General features: G+C 41.7%; 1 protein-coding gene across 1 annotated transcript; it reads right to left on the bottom strand.

Moving 5' to 3' along the window:
• Positions 1-4,112: 4,112 nt before the first annotated feature.
• Positions 4,113-7,209, bottom strand: LOC119320448 (MOB kinase activator-like 1A). The gene is made up of 7 exons (XM_037594536.1): positions 7,063-7,209; positions 6,811-6,859; positions 6,208-6,316; positions 5,904-5,997; positions 5,661-5,794; positions 5,405-5,568; positions 4,113-4,602 (listed from the first exon to the last, which is right to left on the bottom strand). The coding sequence occupies exons 1-7, from the start codon at positions 7,089-7,091 to the stop codon at positions 4,528-4,530; spliced, it is 654 nt and encodes a 217-aa protein (XP_037450433.1). The 5' UTR covers positions 7,092-7,209; the 3' UTR covers positions 4,113-4,527.
• Positions 7,210-10,102: the final 2,893 nt, after the last annotated feature.

Raw genomic sequence — 10,102 nt, 5'->3', positions numbered from 1 at the left:
CGCGCAAAGCTGGCGCCTCCTCACGCTACTCTGCCCGCCGCCATTGGGGCTCGCCATCAGCAAGCATGCCCACACGGTCGACCCAGAGGAGCACCGACGTCCATGGCTGTCGCCTCCTACAACATTATCTCAATTATATAAATTTTCTACAACTTGACCTTTGTTGCAAAAAATTCTGCAAATATTTCCGCAACATCATCTCAGCTGCAAAAAAAATAAAAATAAAAATCGGCAACATGATCTCCGTTGCAAAAATTTCTGCAACACGACTTATGTTACAAAAATAGAGGATGGCGCTCGGCCACTAGATTGAGTCAGATCTGGCAGCTCGCGAGGTGGCGGATTTTTTCAAATCATCCGCAGACCGACGTGTAGCGCACCCCATGAAGTAAACGCTGCACAGATGTATAAGTCGTTATGGACTTCTGGATTTATTAGGAGAGATTTTTTTTCCTCGGGAATCAGGAGAGACCTAACTTATGAATCAAATTAACGTGTGAGCTCAAAAGGTGCTTTCAATTAATGCTCCATCCTTAAAATGTACTCCCTCCGTCTAGGTGTGTAAGTCACATTAGGAAGAGCACTGCGACCTAGGTGGATTGTGATTGGACGAGAAGGAGCACGGCAAGCAGGGAATCTTCCAATCACAGCGCTGGTTTAAAACGGAAATAAAATCAGCATTGAATACGTGAGTGCATGCAAAACAACCATCAATCTCTTGCCTAATCAAAGTCCAGCAGCGATGCATGCACTGGCTGGCACCTCCTCTTTCCCCCTGCACTTATTCTACGTGGGCAGTAGTACGAGGTTGAGAGGGGAACGAGAAAGAAATTTAATGCAATGCGCCTAAGACTTTTGAGAATATCTGATTTTCGTAAGATGACTTACACACCTAGACGGAGGGAGTAAGTCGCACTTGATTTTGTATGTTTTTTGATGCAGACTTTGACCATTAATATATAAATCAAAGTACATGGACTGAAAATGTATAAATAGTTCTTGTATTTTTCATGTGAAGCAATTTATTTTTATATGTTTCTACATTATTTTTGCAGACATACAATAAGTGAAAATTATAGTCTTGTGCGATGAAGACTAGAAAAATTCAAATTCCCTTTATATTTGGGGAAGGGGGTATATTTTTTTCTTCAAAAAAGCAGATTGAAACCACTGGCCTCCATATCAATAGATCCACACAAACATCTTTATTAAATTATATATATAGAAAATGGTTACAGCAACCACTATTGCAGAAATGGAGTAGATGACAAAGTCGTCTCAAGGAAGGACCAACTGAACAGCCTTTGTTGATCAGTCATAAACAAATAAATCCAAATATAAAAGGAATGTAATAAACCACATTATCTTCTTTCTTATGTGCAGCACCCTCGCCTCATATACTTAATCTCCAGGTCTGCACTTTCTAATGATTGGGACCTGTTTTCCTCACTCATCAGGCTGTATATTTTGCATCATGTTTCTGTCCTCTGCAGTTGTATACACATGAGCTTGACTCAAATGTAGTATATAGAAAACTAAACGAAGAAATTTAAAGGAGGAAATAAGATACTCCAACCGGACGAGAACATTACCAATTCTGAAGGAACGAAATCAGAGTGTACTCTTTACCTGTAACAACGAAAATTTTATCAATCAATTGCTAAACAGCTAGGTAAGCCATTATTATGATGGAACACAAACAGGTCAAAGCCCGCTAATGTTCCTTTTCTATCAATCAATTGCCACACTAACTAACAGCTAGCCAAACCATTATTGTGATGGATCACTAAACAGGTCAGCACCCGCTAATACAGCAGGCTAAGTTTCTTTTGTTTCTTTTGTTTCGGTGCCGTCCAGGTTTTCGCCCATAGTGTACGTTCTAATATCGGTGCAAGTGGCATTTCTGGCAGTGCGTTGAACCGACTTTCCGTTCTTTCTCGTCCCCTATTTAAACTCTAGAACTGTTGTATTTTCGTTTGATTAAATTGAAAGAGGGTTAGCACGGTTAAAAAAAAGGCTAGGCAATGCGCCAGTTTGTTTATCACTAATGTACCACTGTTCAGTTGAGACATCTTCTATTTGCAATTTTCTTCTTCTTATGAGATGATGATGGGGTTGTCAAAACTCGGGCCGGGTGGCTTCGGCCCCTCCTTACATTGGAAGTACTGGCACATCTTAAAATACTTTATGAGGCCTTTCTTCTCTGAATGCACAAATCGACAAACTGCTGAGTTAAAGTTGTCGCCAATGTCCTAACCATCATCTTAACCCCCTAATCCTACAACTCGTTCTTGGTGACCAAACGGGTTTCATATCTGAAGGAATATTGTGGAGAATTTTGTATATGCTGCGACATCATCAACACATGTCATTCTAAAAAAAACACTACAGTTGACTCTATGTATTGTGCACTATCGCACATAGAGATTCCAGTGGTCAATAATAAGCAAATCTGAAAATCAAAAATGCCATTAAAAGTTAAAATTTTCATGTGTTATCTTCGGAGAGGAGTTGTGCTAACTAAAGACAACCTCGCTCGAGAAATGTAGTTTTTGTACTCATGACGAGACAATCAAACATCTCTTCTTTCAATGCAAGTTTGCGTGTTCTACATGGCCAGTTATTCAAATAACGTCAAATTTGTATCCACCGACAAGTGTTACCAATATATATGGTCACTGACTTGATGAAATACCAAATATTTTTAGTACGGGTGGGAGCGTCTGCCTTACTATGATCGTTTTGGCTACGTAGAAATGATTGTGTTTTTAATGGCAAAATCTCTTCTCGTATGCAGGTTATTTACCATTGTACGCACTGGCTTCGTATGTGGTCTATTTTGCACCGAACGGAGTATCAATCGCTTTTCAAGACGGTGTGTATGCGGTTGAAGCGGGTGGCCAGGGAGGTTTTTATCCAACATGGGTGGCAGCATAATCTCCGAATCGGTCCACCTTCTCCGTCGACATAGGCATAGTTTCGGCTTCATATGGCTTTACTGTTGCCACTTTGTCGTTTTTATATCTTTTTGTCAGATTGTTTGTTTCATGACTGTGTGCATCTTAGCTATGCAGAGGCCGGTGTCGCTCTTTATGCTTTGTATCCGCTCAATGCTACATTTTGAGTAATAAAAGGCCCTTTATCGAAAATTCTAAAAAAACACTATGTTTCTAAAGTCAGACTTTTATAAAGTTTTTGACTCTCTCTCTCTCTCTCTCTCTCTCATGAATCCCTCTCCACCCTTTTTAAAAAAATGAATCCCTCTCCACAATCCTCCTTGTAAGAGGTTTCCCTACTCAATTCTGCTCTTGGATCAATAGTCCTTTCAACTAGGAAAACGACAATCTTACTTAGTGGAGTACCAGGGGATTGGATCAACTGCAAACATTGGTCTACGACAAGGGGATCCACTATCATCATATCTATTCATCATCATTGCGTACCTTCTACAATGACTAATCCGCCAAAATCCACACCCTCTATCTCTGCACCACCCAATCTCCCTTCACCTACCACCCACTACGCTTCAGTATGCTAACGACACCCTCATAATTGTCGAGGCTTCACCTATGATCGCCCTAAAGGATATCCTAGATGACTTCACCAGGGCTACGGGTTTAGCCATGAACTTCAGTAAAACAACGTTCGTACATATGCATTTCCCTGCCAGCCAGGCATGCTCAATAGCTAATATTCTTGGCTGCCCCGTGTGGGCCTTCCCTCAAATCTACCTAGGACTGCCGCTTTTGCCTATTCCACTATTGCCAGACGCCATTTTACCAATCCTAGAAAAATGTCGCAAATATCTCTTGGATGGAAGGCTAAATTGCTGTCCAAAGAGGACATGCTAATCCTATTATCCGTCGTCCTCAGCTCTCTAGCCACCTACTTATGTCTGTATTTAGGATGATCCCCCAAAAAGTGCTCAAAAAATAGATGGCTGTCACTGTGTTGGTTGTAGAGGAAACATGTACAAGTGTCAGTGTCTAATTGCTCGGAACAACGTTTGTAAAGCGAAAAAGTTTGGTGGTTTGGGTCTAAAGAACTTGCATCAACAATACAATTGCCTCTTATTAAGTTTGAAACAAATTTTTGATTTCCAAACACAGGAAGTGTTATTGGATTATCCCTTGATTCTTGAAACTCCTTCGAACATTCCTGCTTCGGGGGTGCTACCCTAATAACTCTTTTCTTTCTTAGACTTTTTAAGAAACGATAAAATTTGCTATCGCACATAACCCAACGAAAGAAATTCCCCGAATCAAATGACAATCCGCCGAAATGAACAAATTGCCATGATGCAATCAACACCTCCTTGGGAGAGTGTGAGTACATACACTAGCATTAGCTAACCTATCTCTAAAATGTAGATGAAGGTAGTCCGTGTCCAAGTCTAACATCATCACAAAAACAGAAACGCGCATGCACAGGCTGGGGAAACTAACTAACTTAAAAAGCAACAAAATATGATGTCTCTGCACTTTTGCCTCATCAGTTCTTGAAACAAAGCTCCAATTGTCTTCTCGGCTAGTGTCCAACTAATATGGGCTCGATCAGCTCCCTGAGAGGAGCTAGCTCTGCCCTATCGATTAACTGAAATTCCTGCCAAACAAATAAGGCCAACAATAAGTAATTGTAATGATTGGACCCTATGAGGCACTCGATTACAGACAAATTTGTTTGAGACTCGAGAGTTGTAAAGTGGTATGCTGCTGAAATAATAATAATACTAATCATGAGGAGGCAATCTAAATTGACAAATTCTAGTCGATAGAGCAATCAGCAAACCACCATAACTAGTCTCTTTGCGGTGTGCTTCTTCCGAATAGGCAGGATGCTTTTGTGTGTATAATGATTGATCACAGCTTTCTAAACAAATAATCTGACTCAAACAATTAGATGTTATAATTTAGAATCATCGAACCGGACTACAAGGAATCTCACTTCTTTTGCATTCCATGATAGGAGAGTTTGGTACTAAAGGCAGCCATACTGGAAAGCTGAAGTACTGCCATAACTTAGCATCAGCCATGCAAAACTAGTGTATGATGTGATTCTATTCCACATGCTACTTTACTTGGTTTTGAGTACTGTATGGCTTCTCTTCTACTTCCTCCATTCACAAATATGAGATGTTTTGGATATTATAGTATGGACTACATACAGACTGAAATGGGTGAACAAACACACCAAAACATGTCTATGACTCTATATACATCCGATTCAGAAAACAAAAACTAGAACCTCGCATATTTATGAACGGAGGGAGTATTTCTTTGCCGAGAGGACACTTATTATCTTCTATCAATTGCCTCGAAACTATATGCAATAAGACAGTAAATATTCCAGCAATTGTTGAGGAATGCAACTTTGTGCCATGAAGTTGTGGAGTGTGGTTAGTTACCCATGTGAAGAGCATGAAGTGCTTGAAGCAGGTGTTGAGATGTGCTTCTTCCTGGAGCTTGAGAATCATCTGGAAATGAGAGTGGTATATGTGCGCATACACCCTGAACAGCCGCTTGAAGATCGTCTTGATGACGTCCCGGAAGTTTGGAGGGAAGGGAGCTCCTGTTGGCATCACCGTTTTTTCACCAGAGTACATGATTAGACCAGAATTCTGAATCAGTTTTTCACTAGTACACTAAAAAAATATCAGTTACCAAGCTTTTGAGGGAAGATGGATTCTTCGTCGAGCTGGGCTTCGATCCAATCCATCAGATACTCGACATACTTTGGTGCGGACACTTCAATGGGCCTCTTGATCTTGACTCCATCGGCCCACCTGTACTCATACCTGTTTGAAGACAATTTTTTTTCTCATTAAGTTCAGAGTGTGACACAGCATATAATATAACATATTATGTTAAGTGCATCTGCAGGTGACAAGATTTGAAGGAATGTACTTTGGACCGGCTGACATGGTGGGGCAAGTAGCTGGCGTGCAGAACTCCATGAGGGTGCCGTACAGGATGTTCACTTGGTTGAAAAAGTCGACAGCTGGAGATGGAGGTCATCAGAAACTAGTACTACAAGCTAAGACACCTACTTTTTTTTCTCGATAAAGAATGAATTTTATTGGCTCAAAATAAAGTATCAAGAGGATATAAATACAATTAAGACACCTGCTAGGTGTACAAAGATTCAGCTCATCGACAACTGTTTCATCAATCATCATTAGAAAGAAGAAAGTGTCAAGAATGAACTCACTGTTGACAGCGAGCCACTCGTTGAGATCCTCTCCGACTGGCAGGCGGACCACCTCTCGCAGATTACCGCTGCCGATGGTGGCGTCGATGTGCCTCTTCAGCTTCATGCCCTGCGTAGTACAGTCCAAATATTTTTATATGGTGATCAACTTGGTAACTGAACTTCGTTTTCCGGATTGAGCATGTGGATCATAATCAGTTGGAGGTAGAGTTAGATGATGATCTCAGGGAGGGATTTGAAAGCCTTTTGATAAATTTTGACAAACCTTGACCAACATTTATCAAAATTTGCCGAAAGAAGAGAATAATGAAAACACATGACGATATATATATAATTATTGCATGTACTCCATCTCGGTTTATTAGTCTCCTTGGGATTTTGGGTCAAAGTTTGACCACAAATTTGACTAATAAAATATGAGTTATATGTAGTGAAAATGGTACCATCATCGGAACCTTCTTTCAAATATGAATCCAACAGTACGTAAAATATTTGTGAGATACCCCTTATAATTTGTTAGTCAAATCTATGATCAAAATTTGACCCAAAATGAAAGGGGAGCTAATAAATTGGAACAAAGGAAGTATGTAGCAGGTAGCGTACGTTGTTCCCCGCTGAAGCACTCTTCTTGGGCCGGAATGTCCTTTGGTTCCTACAAGCCAATCAAAACAACAAATCAAAGTGAATCGACCGTCAGTTTGGATCCTTGGCCTTCCTCGTCCTCACAAGTAGACAATCAATCGATGAAACGAGACATGAGAAGCAAGAAGACGATGAACAACAAACCAAAGGGAATCCAGGTGAATGAAGGAATCAAAAGCAGCAATCAAAGAAGGAATTTAATCTGTTATGGACCTGCTGGCGCGACCAAAGAAGCTCTGCATGGTACGACGGAAGACGCCGGCGGCGAGAGGTACAAGGCGGAGCGCTTGAGAGACAAGGACTGAAGCGGTGAGAGAGATGATCCGAGGGAGGGAGCTTTCAGAGTTCTGACGTCTATATACCTGACGTACGCCGAGAGAGAGAGCGATAGAGCGAGAGACAGGCTGGCGGTGATAGATAGATGGAGCCTGGCTGCCTGGCTGGCACCGTGAGTGCGTGCGTGCGTTGCATCCGTTCCCCGTCTGTCCTGTTCTGTTATCCACTCACGTCCGGCTGTGCCGCCTTTGATGGTGTCCGCTTAATCCAATCCAATCCTGATTTGTTGGCACTCATTCAGCGACAGCTGGCTATATCCAACCTTTCCATACAAGTAATCTCAGGACCCTCCTCGGTACGATTGCGCTGCTTTTTTTTTCTTTAAACACAGTACAGACCAGGGTTTTAGTTACCGTTCGAAATTTCAAGATTTACCATGGTTACCACGTATTTGGTCCCCCTCGGTAAATGGTCATTTCGAGCAAAAAAAAAATGAATTTTTGAATTTGTTGATTGCGAACGCTCAATCTCAATGTATAGTAAAGTATGTCAGCACCTCACATCACTCGTGTAGACAACGTTGTACTGAGCTAGTAGCTCTGTTATCATAAATATAAGTTCAAGTCATATCTATATCTATTTTGAAAGAATTTGAATTCAAAACTGAATTATAAATTTCGTTCAAAATTTGCTGAAAATTTCGTGGTAACCATGGTAACCACATTTACCGCACCCCCGCCCCTCAGAAAAAATAACCCCATTCAGTAACCAAAACCTTGGTACAGACGCAAATGCCCAAGGTACAACGAGACAAATTCATAACTTTTAGCCACTTTCTATTCCTAGGCTTCCAATAGAGATCACGACTCCGTCAGTTTCAGTCAGAGTAGCCAGCCGCCTCCCTGAAGACTACAGAGGATTCTCATGGCCATCCCTCTACGCCCATCTCTCTCTCTCTCTCTCTCTCTCTCTCTCTCTCTCTCTCTCTCTCTCTGCCTTGGGGAGCAACATCCACTGTGTCACGGTGGGATTTCTCCTCCCTCGCCTTACTCGATGTTGTCGGCTTTCATGATCTTGTCTCTTTGCGATGGAGATGATTGTGCAGCGGTGTCGACAGACTCGAGGTGGCATGGCATTCTTCGACTGTGTGGCAACTAATGAGTGCAAATCCAGTGATACAGTCCAAGATATGATTCCTTGATCCTCGACAGTGTGGTGCGTCAGATTTGGACTGTGCTGATAACCAAAATTGGTGGCTTTGCTCGCGACATGGTGAAGGGGTGACGAGTTCGTGTTGATGACGAAGACTGGTGCCTTCAATAAACACGCAAACATAAACAATTTTTTTGGTGGTTTCGCTAACGACATTGTGAAGGGTGACAAGTTTGTATTAATAGTGGTTCTGTCTCCAATTAGTAAATATATAATATAGTTAGACCAACCACTATTATAGAACCATGTGACCCGTGCATCGCCTCCCATGGTGGCTCGGAACAGAAATCCTAGCCGTCGACACTACAAGGCGGAAAAACGAAACTGCAAGTATGCGTCAGCTTTCCTGGTGGGGTTCCCTTGCGCGGAGTCACCGAGGAAATACCACTCAGGCTCGGATGCATGTGGTGGTCTAGTGTCAGATTGGTTCCCTAGTACATGGGAGCAAGTTGTTGTGTGTGGTGCTATCTCACTCGAGCTTTGGAACTCGATGGTCATTGATGGGTCTTTACGAGGGTTCCTCTCTCCAGATCTGGTGCCTGTTGCCAGCACCTCATTCTGGTGAGGTTGTCGAACGCTGGTGGAAGGCTCCTTTTTGAATTTTGGCGGCTCTCACTCCGGCCAGTTTGCCTTCGACGTTAGATGCAATTTATGGACTTCGGCTCAAAGCAGATGGTATGGTTGTGCAGTGGCATCAGTGAGATTTCTAGACTAGTGCATGTAGCTGCTGACATTGCAGAAAAGTGATAGCGACAACACATGATTGACTCTGATTTGGTGGTGCTCCTAGAGTACCTAGTCTCGAGCTTTCAGATGAAAACCCTAGATCCGACCCGAGTGGGTTATAACTGGCAATGACGATGTTTTTTGCATTGTTACCTTGTTGAAGGGATTGCTCGGATATGCTCGGACTTGTTCTTCAGGGTGAAAACCTATAATTTGGCCTCCGGTGTGTTCCTTCTTGAATGTGTTGTTGTTGAAGAACATTGTTGTCCTTGTGGTCTCAAGAGATGATTGGTGTGGATATGGTTGTTGTTGTAGTATGTCAATCTTAGTTCGATCACTTTGGCTAGTTATTTTTCTCCTTTTGGCTATTTTTATTTTTTTCTCCTTTAGGCATAGCTTTGGTCTTGTATAATGTAGCTCTTTGCCGGTGTGCTTTTTGCGTGTGTGCGTTTCGGCTGTGTGTATCCTATTTATGCAAGATTGGGTGTGTGTCTACTGAATTTGTATTGACTTGATGCTTCATTTTTCTATCAACAAAATCCACCATTTATCCTAAAAAACTACTATTGCAGTAATGGAGTAGACGAAAAGTCATCTCAAGAGGGACCAACGGAATTGCCTTTCTTTATTAATCAGTCATTAACAAAGAAATCCAGATATATAAGTAATATAATAAGCACATTATCTTCTTTCTTATGTGCAGCATCCTGGCCTCTTATACTTAATCTTCAGCTCTACACTTTTCTAATGATTGGGACCTGTTTTCATTGCTCACCAGACTGGTCACCGTTACGCACCAATAGTTTAGATCATGTGTTTCTTTCCCCTCTGCAGATGGACATATCCTCAATGACTAAAAGAGGCCGAGAGTGAGATTTTAGCTCCGAAATTATTTATTTATTAGAAAGTAGTATGGCCATCATTAGATTGTATAACAATAAGACAGCACATGAGTTTGACTCAAATGCATAAAAAACTGAAGGTGAAAAGAAGATACTCCTATTGGACGAAAACAGTACTGATTCTGAATAAACAAAAC

This window comes from Triticum dicoccoides, chromosome 6B, assembly GCF_002162155.2.
Source record: "Triticum dicoccoides isolate Atlit2015 ecotype Zavitan chromosome 6B, WEW_v2.0, whole genome shotgun sequence".
Lineage (NCBI taxonomy): Eukaryota > Viridiplantae > Streptophyta > Magnoliopsida > Poales > Poaceae > Triticum > Triticum dicoccoides.
This window is presented reverse-complemented; position numbering and strand designations above follow the sequence as displayed.

What these genes read in the sequence shown, in the direction of transcription:
- LOC119320448 (XM_037594536.1), bottom strand. Translation starts at nt 7,091, where the DNA reads ATGCAGAGCTTCTTTGGTCGCGCCAGCAG. An exon ending in TTCTTTGGTCGCGCCAGCAG is followed by an intron (nt 6,860 to 7,062) that starts GTCCATAACAGA and finishes ATTGGCTTGTAG; the next exon opens with GAACCAAAGGACATTCCGGC. An exon ending in ACTTCATGCTCTTCACATGG is followed by an intron (nt 4,603 to 5,404) that starts GTAACTAACCAC and finishes TTTGTTTGGCAG; the next exon opens with GAATTTCAGTTAATCGATAG.